General features: G+C 38.1%; 2 protein-coding genes across 4 annotated transcripts in view; both read left to right on the top strand.

Annotated features, from left to right (window-relative positions):
• LOC149260536 (uncharacterized) overlaps positions 1-14,990 on the top strand; it is a 216,938-nt gene that overhangs the window by 27,154 nt on the left and 174,794 nt on the right. The window contains exons 2-4 of one of the 3 annotated variants that reach the window (XM_089420797.1): positions 8,181-8,388; positions 8,640-9,361; positions 9,496-9,783. In XM_089420797.1, the coding sequence (XP_089276923.1) occupies positions 8,181-8,388; positions 8,640-9,361; positions 9,496-9,783 (1,218 nt within the window). Of the gene's footprint in view, positions 1-8,180; positions 8,389-8,639; positions 9,362-9,495; positions 9,784-14,990 lie in introns of those variants that run through there. The other 2 variants (XM_089420801.1, XM_089420805.1) reach the window with 2 other exon arrangements.
• Positions 2,094-3,649, top strand: LOC149260537 (uncharacterized). Its single transcript, XM_089380205.1, has 3 exons — positions 2,094-2,686; positions 2,794-2,935; positions 3,059-3,649. The coding sequence occupies exons 1-3, from the start codon at positions 2,131-2,133 to the stop codon at positions 3,534-3,536; spliced, it is 1,176 nt and encodes a 391-aa protein (XP_089236331.1). The 5' UTR covers positions 2,094-2,130; the 3' UTR covers positions 3,537-3,649.

Here is a 14,990-nt window from a genome sequence, read left to right as displayed (position 1 = left end):
TCTATCTCTTAGAGACAACGAGGGCTAGAAAAGGGCAACAGATTGGGTTATCTTAGGTAGTGAAATGCAGGGGCTTGTTTGAGGTAGCGAAAGGGCTGGTTTCTCATCTTTTGTAATAGGATAAGACTAAATTCAGGGTAGCAGGTGGCCTAAGGGGGCCATGTTCAATGTTTTAAAGGGTGTGGTTGGCTGAAAGATGGGGCAACAAGGGATAGTACGACTGGTGGGATTTTGTGACAGTGGGTCAGCACAAGGCCAAGCCCAAGCCTGGGCTATAAGTGATGTCACCTGGTTGAACAAAGGTGATGTTGGCATCAGTGTTGTTAAAATCGCGATTTTATCGCGATTTTTTCAAAAAATCGCGCTTTTTTCACCAGACCGCATAAAACGCGCGTTTTATCCCAAAAAATCGCCGGTTTTTTTTATAGCGCTTTTTTCCGAAAAAATCGCCGAGGGCGCGGGCAGCGGGCTTTTAATAAGGAAAAATGAATTTTTTTAAGTCATTTCTGACTGTCGCCGCGCGGAGGAGGAGGAGAAGAGCTGAAGGAGAAGAGCTGAAGGGTTTGGGTCGACTTTGGGAGCGAATCCAAGTGTTTTTAGGAGAAATCCAAGACAAGATCACCAATTTGTCCATAAAAATGGTATGTAGATTAATTTTTTTTTGTTTTGCTTCTTTAAAAACTTTGTTTTTCATTGTTTTTAAAGAATTTTTTGTAATTTTTCATTGATTTGGGATGGGTAATTTGTTATGACTATGAGAACCAATTTTTTATTTATTTTTTTTCATTTTTTTTAAACATTGTTTATGTTTTTTGAATTTTCATTGTTTTTTGGCATTTGCCATTGGCATTTGGTTGGGTAACTTGGGTTTGGAAATTGGGATTTTGGAAATAATTAACTTGTAATTTTGTAAATGCTAAATTGTAATTTGTATTATGTAATCCTAAATTCCTATTTCCTAATCCTTATTTTTCCATAGGTTTGCAAATTCAAAATTCAAAAACAAACATGCCAAGGAAATTGGATCCTTTCTGGGAATATGGTGAACCTAAAGCTCCGAATGATAGACAAAACTTGAATTGCAAGTTGTGTGGAAAGGAGATAAGCGGGGGGGTGTACAGGTTGAAGTACCACCTTGCACAAATCCCTGGACGTGATGTGGGGCCCTGTATAAATACAAATCCTGAACTTATCCAAAGAGCCATGAGAGCATTGGGAGAATTAGAGCACACTAGAGAGGCCAAAGAAGAACTCAAAAGGCAACTAAGAAGGTCAGCTGAAGGAAGTGGACCAAGTGGCACTGGTTCTACTGCAGCGTCAGTCAATCCGGTAGCTGCATCATCATTTTTTGTTCCTCGAACCACACCTGGTTCACAACCAACTATCGGTTCAATGCTAAAAAGAACTGAAAAAGAACAAGCTAATAGGTTGATGGCAAAATTTCTCCTCTGGAGTGATATTCCTTTCAGCATTGTAAGGAATAATCCATTTTTCCAACCTGCTGTTGATGCTATTGCCAGTGTTGGCCCGGGGTACAAAATCCCTTCTTATCATGATTTCAGAGGCCGGATTCTTCAAGAGGAAAAGCGTGACTGCACCCAAAGATTAGAGGATTTTAGGGCATCATGGGCACAAACAGGATGCACTGTTATGTCAGATGGTTGGACTGACCAAAAGGGGAGAACCCTTATAAACTTCTTGGTTAGTTGTCCCAAGGGGACTATGTTTATCAAATCTATTGATGCAACTCATCAAATCAAAGATGCAAGAACTTTATGTGATTTGCTGGATGTGTTTATTTTGGAGGTGGGTGCAGAAAATGTTGTCCAAGTCATAACGGACAATGCTGCAAATTATGTTGCTGCTGGTAGAATGCTTATGGACAGGCATCCTACTTTATTTTGGACACCTTGTGCTGCCCATTGTATTGATTTGATGTTAGAGGACATAGGGAAAATTCCCTTTGTCAAAGATATTGTTGACTCATCAAAAAGCATCACAAAATTTATATATAATCATACATCTGTGCTTAGCTTGATGAGAAGATTCACCAACAACAAAGAGTTGGTGCGCCTCGCCATTACACGGTTTGCGACGAGTTTCATATCTCTTCAATCCCTTTTGAATTCTATGTGGGATTTGAAGAGAATGTTTCTTTCAGAGGAGTGGCGTGCTTCGTCAATGAGCCGCAAACCAGAAGGAGAGGCGGTATGCAGACTAGTTTCATACCAGGAAGACTTCTGGGCGGGAGTGCAGGAGGTGTGCGCCGTTACTGAACCTTTGGTAAAGGTTCTTCGGTTGGTTGATGGTGAGAAGCCCGCAATGGGCTATTTGTATGAAGCCATGGACAGGGCCAAAGAAGCCATTCGGTCCTACTATGATGATAAGGGAGATGATGGGTTTCAGAAACAACTCCTTCTATGGGAAGTGATTGATGAGCGATGGAACAACACACTCCATCGTCCCATTCATGCTGCTGGGCTTTTCCTGAACCCTGCATTTTCTTATGCATGTGGGTTTGATTTTGATGCTGAGGTCGTGGAAGGATTATTAACCTGTGTCCAGAAGATGGTGAGATCTCCAGAACAACGTATAGAGATCTCTAGACAAATTGAGACATATAAGATGTCAGGTGGCACATTTGGCTTTGAGATGGCTGTCACTGATAGGACGATTAAAATGCCAGGTATTTTTTAGTTTGTACTTTGTAACTTTGTTTCAAATTTCATTGTCTCTTCAAATTCCATTTTTTTCTTATGTTTATTTAAAATTTTATTTGTAATTTTGTTGTAGACGCATGGTGGAAGATGTATGGTGGCAGAGTACCCCTTTTGCAAAAGCTTGCCGTACGCATCCTCAGCCAAACATGCAGCTCCTCAGGATGTGAGCGCAATTGGAGTGTATTTGAAAAAATACACAACAAGAAGCGCAATAGGTTAACACTTAAACATTTAAAATATTGCAAATTTCCAAATAAATTTTTGAATTCATTAAAGTTTTAAACAATATTTTTTTTATAATATTAATTATTAATTATTATTTCATGAACTTTGTACAGGTTGGAGTCCCATAGACTTAATGACATGGTCTATGTCTACTACAATCTTCGATTGTGGGTGAGGCAACTAGAGAGGACACCTGATATGGAAGCCATCTCATTGGATGGGATTGACACCACTGCTGAATGGAGGGTTGAGACCGAGAGGCCTCTCATGGATCCCACTGATGATTGGTTAGTGCAGGATGAGGGGGAGGAGGAGGGGGAGGAGGAGGAGCAGGAGCAGGAGGAGGAGCAGGTGGAGGAGGAGGAGCAGGAGGAGGAGGTGACACCGCCTACCCGGGCTACCACTACCACCAGTAGAGGACGTGGTCTCCGTCTACCTCAGCCTCCTGTAGCTGCTACTACTAGTTCTTCAGCTTCTAGAGCACGTCAGACTCCACTGCCATTTCCACCAGCACAGGCACCAGCTTCTACATCTAGAGGGAAAGAGAAAGCTGTGCCATTTTCTCGCAAGAGGGGCAGAGGAAATCAATAGGATTAGACTTTCATTTTATTGTATATGACATTATGTCATTATGACATGATGAGATACATTATCATATTTTTTGTTGATATTTTGAGGCTGAGTTGGGACTCAGGACTTACTATTCAGGACATGATTCAATGTTATGTGTGATTTTAGCGCTAGAAATGATATTAAACATCTTATATATTAGTTTTTTTATCATATTTATGTGTCAATGTATTTATTTTATGTTGTAGATGGTTTAGATATTAAAAAAATTGAAAAAAAATGAAAAAAAATGAATATTTTTGTGCCAAACGCTTTTTTCTCGCTTTTTTCCGCTTTTTTCCCGCTTTTGCCGATTTTTTCCGCTTTATTCCCGGCGTTGATTTAATCCCGCTCGCGCTTTTAACAACATTGGTTGGCATTATGACTAATGTGTTGTCCTTCCTACTTGATGAGTTGTCCTTTGATGGAAACCAACTTGATACAGATGTCAACAGGATGTGTCTACAAATGTGACAGAGAGTTTGGACAAAGGGATAACAGTTTAGAGGCAGAGGAATGACAAAGATGAAATTTCAAGAAGTATATGCGGGTTCTGTTAAGAAAAGCCGCGTACACATGTGGGTATGAAGAAGCAAAGGCACGTACAATTTCCGCACCATGGTATTTCCCTGTGGTATTGATCCCAACAACGGATGTTTTGATCCCGTCTAAGAAAACCATTAGCTGGAGTATGGTTTTGACCTGTGGTATTGGATAAGGGCTAAGCTATATAAGGAGATGAAGATCAAAGTGATAGATGGTGTGCAAGTGATGAATATTTTATGAATAGTTAGATTTGAAGCAAATATGCATGTAATGGGATGTTGATGTTTTTCTTGATCTAAAACTAAGTATGCACCCAGGAATTTGATGATGGATCAGATCCAATAGATCTGAGATGACAATCTTGATTATGAGGTGATTTGATCTGTGTTGATAGTGTCTTGACGCATGATTTTTCTGTGTATGCCGAGATCTGGGTATGTTTGAAGTTCTGTGATGCAGCGAAGTTTTGTGCCAGTAATTGCAGATATGTACGCGGGCTTTATAGCTTGAAAGGCGCGTACACATGCGAGTTTAATACTGGCAAGTCGCGTATATCTCTTGATCTATACGCGGGTTTGTTTCTCGAAAAGCGTGTATACACGCGGGTTTGTTTTGAGGAAAATGCGTACAAAAACTAGGGTTTTGATGAAAAGGATCTTTGATCAGTTTAATCAATCTTGCTATGTTTCCGCTATCTGTCAATGAAGTCTTCTTGATGATTTGGGCTTAACAGTAATGTTTAAAGGATGAATTGACTGATTGAAGAATGTTGAAGATACTTGCTATTTATGATTGAAGTTTAGTGAAGGTTCTGTGATTGTTTGAGAATGATGCAGTGGATATGTGTATGATTCAGTATTTATTTCATAGTAACATTGGTTTAATTTTCAGGATTCAGTTGTTTAAAATCTCTACGCGGATATGCTTCATGGAAAGCGCGTACACACGCGGGTTTGCTACTGTAAAGTAGCGTATATATTTTGATATATGGTTGATCAAAGTTTGCAGTAACAAAATTTGGTTTCTGTGATGTGTAGTATGTTGATTGGTATTCTGGTTACAATGATATGACTGTTTTGATTTGGGTTTCAGTTGATTGGTTGATTCGATTGATTTAGTGATTGGGTTTTAGTTGATAGTTGATTCAGTTGGGTCAAAGATTGGTTGTTTCAATTGATGATTAAGTGATTTGTTGCAGTGATTAGTTTCAGTTTTGCTATTTGGTTTTGGGCTTAAATGTTGGTAGTGGATTCAGTCTGAAAATTTGATGAAACGTGGCCTACAAGTTGTGATGTTTTGTAGCAAGTGGATCTAGTATGAAAATTTATGAAACGTGGTCCACAGAAGTGTTGAGGGTTGGAGCCTTCAATGAGGGAGTTGAAGCTTCCTTCTAGTAGCAGCTTGTAGATCAGATCAGGGGGGTTGGAGCTCCCTTCCAGTAGCAGCTGGTAGATCACATCAGGGGGTTGGAGCTCCCTTCCGGAGGGTGCTGGTAAACAAGAACAGGGGGTTGGAACTCCCTTCCAGTGGGAACTGGAGAACGAGCGAAGGTTGTAGTCTTCTACATGTGGGTGCCTGCGTGCTGGTATGAGTTTGCATGAGTACAAGATTGTAAAAGGCTTTTCTTTATATTAAAAGAAGACAAAGACGACAGCAACAGTGGTTTTTTCCCACATTGGGTTTCCACCTTAAATCTTTGTGTTCATGTGTGTTGCTTATGTGTGAGGGTTTATTTTGTTATTACTGCACATGGTTATTGTCTGTTTAATGTTTAATGAATTATTGATGCACTGGCTTATGATAAACAGAAGATGAATTAATTGAAAAAGTAAGTTTACTGTATGTACTCTAGTTGTTTGGACTCTGAATACCAGTTGTGTACATATGCGGGTTGCCTTCAATAAAGTCGCGTACAGAGATCTGGATATGAAATTGAAAAGTTTAATGATTTGAAAATACTGATTCACCCCCCCCAGTATTTTTCCCAACATTTGGAATCAGAGCGACACATGGAAGGACTGAAGCAGTGAATTTAGGGTTGAAAATAACACAGTCCAACAGCAAATCTGAGCGGCGTCAGTTGATCTAAGGTTAAGATAGTTTGTGTGCCCAGCTGTTGAATAACATAACCATGGATAATTTCAGTTTGTAAGCATAGAAAGTAGTTTGTGTTGGAGATCTGTGGATCTTTGTGCTGCATAATAGCTGGTCAAATTAGCCCTAATTTACAGTTGCTGCTTGAATAATCAATTGTTGCTTGAGTACCTTATTATACTATTTGTGCATTCAACAAAAGGGCATCACCTTTCTATAGATTGATGAAGCACTGCATCCTTGTTATAGAATACAATTCTGTCACATGTTTATTGAAAGCCTAACTCAGAATTTCAGCACAAGGGTAATCTCTCTCAGAGGGATATTACAGACCGTAATTATTTTGTATCGTGCCATGGAAGCACTACTACTGGTTTCTTTCTCTTTATATGTTATTATTAGCATTTTTTTAGGTGGTGCACTTGCACTACCACATTGTAGTCGTACTGACTGTACTCTTCTTCAGTCCCATTGAACTACTTTTGTGGTCATTACATTAATAATTTTACTTACATACTTACTAGCTATTGTTTTGACTTACTAGCTATACCTAGTACCCACAACTGCATATCTGATATTGAACCTACATTCAACTCGACTAGAAATTTTAAAGCAAGATAGACTTATGACACGAATATTGGTTATTAACTTTATTCCAGTTGATTATAATTTTTCTCAAGTGCAGCTTGGGATAATCTTGTAGGAGAAAACGAAGGACCTGAATTTAATTCTCTTTTATCCTGTAGTTCAGTGTAGGATGCTTCCCAGCTTTGGATGAAGGTTATTGACAAACTACATCTTTCTAGGATTGGCACGAACTGCAAACATCTTTTTCCCTTCTTAGAGCATCCTCTTTCCATCTAGATTCCATATCCGTGCCAGTGATAATGTTCTTGCTAAGAATTTCGTAATTTCAGAGTGAAGGCTTCTGTGAAGAGTTTTAAACTTTTATGATTATCCCTTAAACGAAGAAAAAATGAACTTCCACATTACTTCTTGTTTTGACATATGGTACAGTTTTGATTACCAATATTTTTCAGTGGCCTCTATTTCTCTATATTACATCTTGGGATAAATTTGTAGGAAATGAACAAGAAACATAAGATAATTCTCTTTTATCGTTTTGTTTGGTGAAGGATGCTTAACAGTCTTGGACAATGTTTGTAACTTTTTCACAAGCTACTCCTAGGATGGAACTTCAAAGCAGCATTAGAGGAATCACGATTTAAACCTCCAGATGGCAAGTACTGATCACATAAGTGAGCAGATTATTTTTTCTGATTTGGAAGAGTCAAACTCTGTGTTGACCAAGTTTTACTTGATGGAGCTCCCAGGATGCCTTAAAATCCCTTTTCAGTGTGATTTCAGTCATTGTTCAAACTTCAGCCTGTTTCAGTGAAATTTATCTGTCATGGGGGAAACTACTCAGTATTTTTTAACTAGTATTCAGTTTTTAGTTAACTTTAATAAGCAGATGCTTCGAGTTCTCAATTTGGATCCTTTTGGACTCATCATATATGAAAAACCTATTCATCCTTGAAATTTTGGACATCTATGGTATTGTGCATTATATGGACGTGGCTTTGTTGGATATCAATGAAAAATGTTTTATTTATTTATTTTATTTTAAATTTAAATTTAAACTGTGTTTTGTACTTGTTGAGTTTTGACCAATTTATTCCCGATCCGATTCAAACTCTTTGCTCTTTTGCTTTGGCGGGGTTTTGCTGATTCTGAGTCTGGTGATTTTGCTTTTAAGTTTAAAATATATTTTGATTTCCATTTCTGATTCAGGCCCAGTTTCTGCTTTCAGTGCTTTCTCTTGATTATTGCTTTTCTTGGCTATTGTAGTTACAATCTGCATATGCAGCGTCTTTCATTGATTAAAATTTTTTAGCCACCTGTTCAAGTTCAATCTGTTGCTATACTGATTGTATTGCACATGGTGTTTGCATGATGAATAATGGGGTTTATTCTATTTCACAGATTAATCGAGCAAAGATTGCAATCAGTTCCTTACGTAAGGCTGCATCTGAATTCTATACTAGACTCAACTTGGGAACTGATGCAGAGAGCTTGTGGATTAAAAAATACAAGGTTGAGGGAAGCATCTGGAGCAACGATTCTTTTATTTCAGATATATTGTCTCTGCTTCCAATTGCAGTTTCTCGTTGTCCTGATCTATTAGAACCAGGTTTCGGCTTTCAATTATACATAACACATTATGTTAATCTCTTTATGTTGAACCATCAGAACCACTTTTCTTTAGCAGCTAGTTTAATTTCCATCTTTGAGCATCTTTATCTTTTACTATTGATAATCTATTACATTCCTTTTCCTTGAATTTCCCTTACTGGAGTATTTATGTTTTGTAAGTATGTTTGTGCTTCTTAAGTATTAGTCTGATAACCATTGATTGTACATTCAATGCTGTGCTTTATGCAGATATTCTTGCGAAGGGTCTGCTTACAGCAAAGTGGGGTGCAACTCTTTTAGCAGCTACTTTAATAAATAATCCATTCATCCAACAAACCACTGTAATGTTGCTTGCAGACTTTTTATCAAGGTTTCTTAAAAAAAATGGCAGAGATACTTTATACCCTGATGTTTGTTCTGTCTCACAGAACACAGCTTCATATCAGGCTTCCAAAGATGCTAGCAAACATCAGGCTTTGCTAATTTCTCATTGCATACAACAAGCGTGTTGGGTTTTTGTTCTTCTATGCCAATCTGTTCCTGAGCTAGCTTTCACTTGTCGTGAAGCCCTTGTTAAAAGATGCACCTTCGCTGACATGGTCATGCACATTACTGTTGAACTGTTACACGATGAGCTTGAATTTTTTTCAAGATTAATCTTTTCTAATAAAAAGACCTCAAAATGGATCCTATCATCTATGTGTTTGGCATCAAGGGAACCGGTGCATTTTCTGCCAAGATTGCAGCAAATGAAAAACATATCGAATCAGTTAGAAGAGTATTTTAGTTCTGCAGCGGTCCCTGCTTCTCTTAAAGACATCGAGGGGGTTGTTCAACATGTGCGAAGAGCATTGATTACAGATGCAGAAGTGGCATTTAATGAGCAGGGATGGAGGGGGCGTTTGCATGGGCACCTTAGGTTATATTGTGTGCTCACTTGTGCAGGTGACTTACAACCCACCAATGAGGAGGTGAACTCTGTTAGCTGCCGTATGATTCTTCTAAGCATCAGTAGTGTACTCCTTGCTTGGTATTGTTTAGTTATCGTTGCTTTGTTGCCCGTATAATGTGTTCTGTGTATGATCGTAACTCTTTCTGAATTCAGGTTAACTTCTGGTTTCATGCCCTAGGAGGCAAATCTGTTAGTTCAGAGGATGTAGCAGTTGGTCATCGTCTCACGGTTGTTACTGACTCTACACTGCAGTTAGGAATTGCCTTCTTTTGTCTAGTGCCTGGTCTGCTAAGTCCATCAAGAAAAGGTTTATATTATGGCTGTATATCATCCCTTCTGAGATCTGTCTTCTCTCACCTGGCATCATCCAATCCAGGAACAGAAGTGGGAGTGTGGTTAGTAGTTCAGCTACTACTACGGCGCTACCCTGATATTGCTATGGTAAATCAGAAACATACCTGATATCTTTTACTGATTCTACAAAGAAAGTGAGCTTGAAGAACCTAAACTATTTACTTGCTATTTTTTGATTTTGTTCCTTTAATTCATCAAGAAAGAGCATTGATATTAAGTTGATATAATTTAAACTCACAAGCAGGTGTTATATTTCATTGTGATAATGGAATATTAATAATGAAAATATCTTGTGGAGTACAACAATAGACTGCACTCAACTAAAAAGGTAGGACCTCTAGGTGCATGTTACATCAATGATCAATAGCCCAGACACAAGAACGTGGCAAATTAGGGCCTTCCCACATAGGCCCCAAGGCATACAATCAAAGTGGAACAATATCATCAAGCTCAACATCATCATATCTTTTGATGGCCAAAAATCTCATGGATTTGGGAGCAACATGAACTTGCCAGTGGCACATTCACATTTCTGTTTTTGTAAATGTGTTTGTTCTGCTTAAGTGCACTGCCATGGATCAAGCTAACAGAATTAAACTTTTTAGATAGAATTAAAAGATATCAACATGACTAAGCATGGATGATAATATGATTGTGCAACTCAACTTTTTCTTAATATATTAGATTCGAAAAGTGATAGTTACATCAGTGATCAATAGCCCAGACACAAGAACGTGGCAAATTAGGGCCTTCCCACATAGGCCCCAAGGCATACAATCAAAGTGGAACAATATCATCAAGCTCAACATTATCATACCTTTTGATGGCCAAAATCTCATGGATTTGGGAGCAAGATGAAGTTGCCAGTGGCACATTCACATTTCTGGTTTTGTAAATGTGTTTGTTCTTCTTAAGTGCACTGCCATGGATCAAGCTATTAGAATTAAACGCTTTAGATAGAATTAAAAGATATCAACATGACTATCAAATATCATGAAATTGAGAGCATGGATGGCAATATGATTGTGCAACTCAACTTTTTCTTAGTATATTAGATTCAAAAAGTGATAGTTACATCAATGATCAATAGCCCAGACACAAGAACGTGGCAAATTAGGGCCTTCCCACATAGGCCCGAAGGCATACAATCAAAGTCGAATGATATCATCAAGCTCAACATTATCATATCTTTTGATGGCCAAAAATCACATGGATTTGGGAGCAAGATATCTTGCCAGTGGCACATTCACATTTCTGGTTTTGTAGATGTGTTTGTTCTGCTTAAGTGCACTGTCATGGATAAAGCTAATAGAATTAAACTTTTTAGATAGAATTAAAAGATATCAACATGACTATCAAATATCATGAAATTGAGAGCATGGATGACAATATGATTGTGCAACTCAACTTTTTCTTAATATATTAGATTCAAAAAGTGATAGTTACATCAATGATCAGCTCAGACATAAGAACGTGGCAAATTAGGGCCTTCCCACATAGGCCCCAAGGCATACAATCAAAGTGGAACAATATCATCAAACTCAACATTATCATATCTTTTGATGGCCAAAAATCTCATGGATTTGGGAGCAAGATTAACTTGCCAGTGGCACATTCACATTTCTGGTTTTGTAAATGTGTTTGTTCTGCTTAAGTGCATTGCCATGGATCGAGCTAATAGAATTAAACTTTTTAGATAGAATTAAAAGATATCAACATGACTATCAAATATCATGAAATTGAGAGCATGGATGACAATATGATTGTGCAACTCAACTTTTTCTTAATATATTAGATTCAAAAAGTGATAGTTACATCAATGATCAATAGCCCAGACACAAGAACGTGGTAAATTAGGGCCTTCCCACATAGGCCCCAAGGCCTACAATCAAAGTGGAACAATATCATCAAGATCAACATTATCATATCTTTTGATGGCCAAAAATATCATGAATTTGGGAGCAAGATGAACTTGCCAGTGACACATTCACATTTCTGGTTTTGTAAATGTGTTTGTTCTGCTTAATTGCACTGCCATGGATCAAGCTAATATCAGAGCATTCATTTTGCAACTACTAGTTGATTTATTACGTAGTTTCCATTAAAGACTTCTTACACACACAAAAAAGATAGGCAATGTTACTTGAAGCCAAAGTTGCTAGCATTAATACGGAACTCAGGGACATGGATGTTTAATTAGTGAATATCGACCATTTGCTGCAGACTTTGAGAACCTTTCTAATGACTTTGTATGCTACCATTTTGGCACAACTGCTGGGAGGCAATTTGAGTGAATGTTTGAGTAGTTTGAAAGGGAACCCATTACCAAATTTGTGTTCTCTCTTAAAGTGGAAACTGAGGTGGAGATTTTACCCTATGACGGTCAAATAGATGCCATATCACTTAATGATTGGCTGAGGCAAGCCACAATTAGATTCCTTCGATGAAGTACAGCAATTACAGATGAAGACATAGTTGCTTTCACAAAGTTGTGCATATGTGCAGAAATTTTTCTTTGGTAGAAGAATTTATGTGTGTAGACAAAATCTTGGCGTTGCACAAGCCTTAACTCAGGACGAGTTCAAAACATCAATCAAGGATAAATTTTAACATATCGACTATTGCAAGGAGGAACAACAATAGTGGCAATACTTGCAGTAGAAGCCCAAAAAGATGATAGATGGCTACATGCAAGAGTTCAACCCTTACTATTTGACTTAGGGTTATCGGGCAAAGAAGACAATTGATTACACATCAATTCTGAAACAGCTTGAAATGTTTGACATCCACACTCTTGAAGATGCCTGTTGGAAGTCTAAATTAGTGAAAGATTTGAATAGTTGGAGGAATTCTAATAATGTTGCCGAAGCAAATTCTAGTGAAGGGAAGATGACCATTGTCAAAGATAGTGTGCAAAAGAAGACATTCATTGTGATTATGCAATAGAAGAATAAATCTAAGCAGCCTAAAGGAGGATAGAACATGATGAAGAAAAAGAGTGATGTTTCATGCTACAATTATTGTAAGTACATCGAACATCCCAAGGATGAACGTTGGGGGCTACGTTGTGAGAAACGTTAGAAGTAGAATATGCTAAGGCAGGGAGAGATATAACACTCTTGATAGTGCCTCAAGGCATTTCTTTGATGGAAATTGTGAATTGTGAATGTGCAAAGACATGAAATTATTTGCCATTAAGATACAGATCAAGAAGGATCTTATGATTGCAGTATTTGATAGTGGTGGCCAATGACAGTAAATAAATATAACCTTCCCACAATCTTGCATCTTGAACCATACTCTTTGGGTTTGCTTAGTGAGAACAAGGATTTGTGTGTCCGTTTCAAGTACAAGGTAATGTTTGTTATCTTAGTAGATTATATTGATGAAGTAGAGTTTGATGTCATTACTTCGGATATTTGTGGTGTTATTTTTGCCAATCCTTATTTTTAGGTTTGAGGGGTTGTTTATTGGAGGAGCCTGAACTAATACAAACTTGTTAAAGATGACCAAGATTACTTATTGACATAAGAAAAAGTTCCAACATCCATAAAGAACAAATATTTATTAAAGACTAATGATAGTTTGCTATGTTAGTTTTATGACCACAACAGGAGTGGCATTCTCAAACAAGTGTGGAAGGACGTTGAGGCTTCATTGTGCACAAATACTGTGTGATAGGAAAAATCACGGGTTCAAAGGCAGTGGCATGAAATATTGATGCACTATTTTGAGTTGTTTGGACTCTGGAGAGCTACACAAAATGCCTCCAAGCCATGCAAGTGAACACTACATAGAGTTGCAACAAAGATTTGTTCTACCGAATGAAGCATTGTGCAGGACCCCTTCATTGAAAAATGAAAAAAATAAAGTGGCAGATAAGTTTTGTTGGATGAAGGTTGCATCCAACCTAGTTTGTCACCAGGTGGATCAACTATTGTACTTCTTCCAAAGAGGGATGGCACATGGAGAACGTGTTTTAACTATCAACTTAAACAATATCACTGTTACCCACCAAAATGGGCAACCCTATAGGAGAACTTTTCTCCTAATTTGGACAGCCAACCAGCCAACAGCCTTGTTGCCGCCTTTCTTACACACCTAAGTTAATGTGGGAAAAATCCTCAACCCCACTAGGTGTGGCCTTGGTGGCAAAGCTCAGAGAAGGGGCTGTCACCTAATCCCAACTCTCTCCATCTAGGCTCTCTCCTAGCTAAAGCCAAGGGGGTTGGACCCTAAGGATGGTTTCTAAAGGAAGCTTGTTAAACTAACAAGTCTAGGAGATAATTTGCAAAATAGTTAGAGCATCAACCATTCAGAGAATTGAAATATGTAACTTGAAGCAATGAAATGAACAATTTAGGAAGTATAAATAAACATGAGCATTAATATCAAGTCGTGAGTAAACCAATATAATTCAATAATATAGATATCCTACAAGGAAAATGTGAGTAAACCAATGCCATGCCAAAATCAAGTCTTTCAAGGAACATAATATATGCTCAAAGGAATGAAGTACTTGCAATAATAGATGATATCTTCAAGCTACAACAATATAAACTGAAATGGAAAAGAATGTAAAAGCATAATATGGCCTCAATGAAAGAAAAGAAAATCAAAATGCAAAAGGTGGCTGGGACATCACTTAGTGCGTCGTAAAATTCCTAACATGAGCTCTACCCTCCTCATTAGCCATCATTTAGTGGTTGAGCACTTGATGTTCCATGTCATAAAAGGAACCCTTGCATGTCCCAACCCCGATGAGTGATAGGACTAGCTCATCTTAAAGGGTAAATTAAAGTGGTATATCATAAAGGGCAAGCTTTGATCCTTGAGCTATCTAGCAAAATACAAAGCATTATCTAAAAGAAGTAAATGGTGTACTAGAGGGGTGGAAAAAGCAGGCCAAGCAGGGTAACTCATGCATTCACGATTTCTCCCTCCATTACATCTATACACTCAGTATGTGGACTCCCATTACCTGCCCCCCTAACCATTGCACGTAGCCATGAAGTCTTTCTCCTCCATTGCCACTTACTTACACCAACACCTATTGATTGAAGTGTTAACCTTGTAAATTCCACCTCCCCTTGGGGGTTGGAACTTGGAAGCACCTAATAGTGTTGACTACTTAGCTAGCCCAACAAATGTAGGGAACGACTTTATGGAATTTGGTCTAGTTAGATATTTGAAGGCGATCCTAGTTTGAAGTATTAATATGCCCTTAACACTTAAGTATGGTCCACTTAGATGCATTTATGATCTTAGTCCCAAATGAATGGTTCCTTTTAGTT

This window comes from Pinus tabuliformis, chromosome 6 (assembly GCF_031772625.1).
Source record: "Pinus tabuliformis cultivar Carrire ecotype Pingquan chromosome 6, CPIR1, whole genome shotgun sequence".
Taxonomy (NCBI): Eukaryota; Viridiplantae; Streptophyta; class Pinopsida; order Pinales; family Pinaceae; genus Pinus; species Pinus tabuliformis.
Note: the sequence above shows the minus strand (reverse complement) of the source record. Positions and strands in the feature narration are given on the sequence as shown.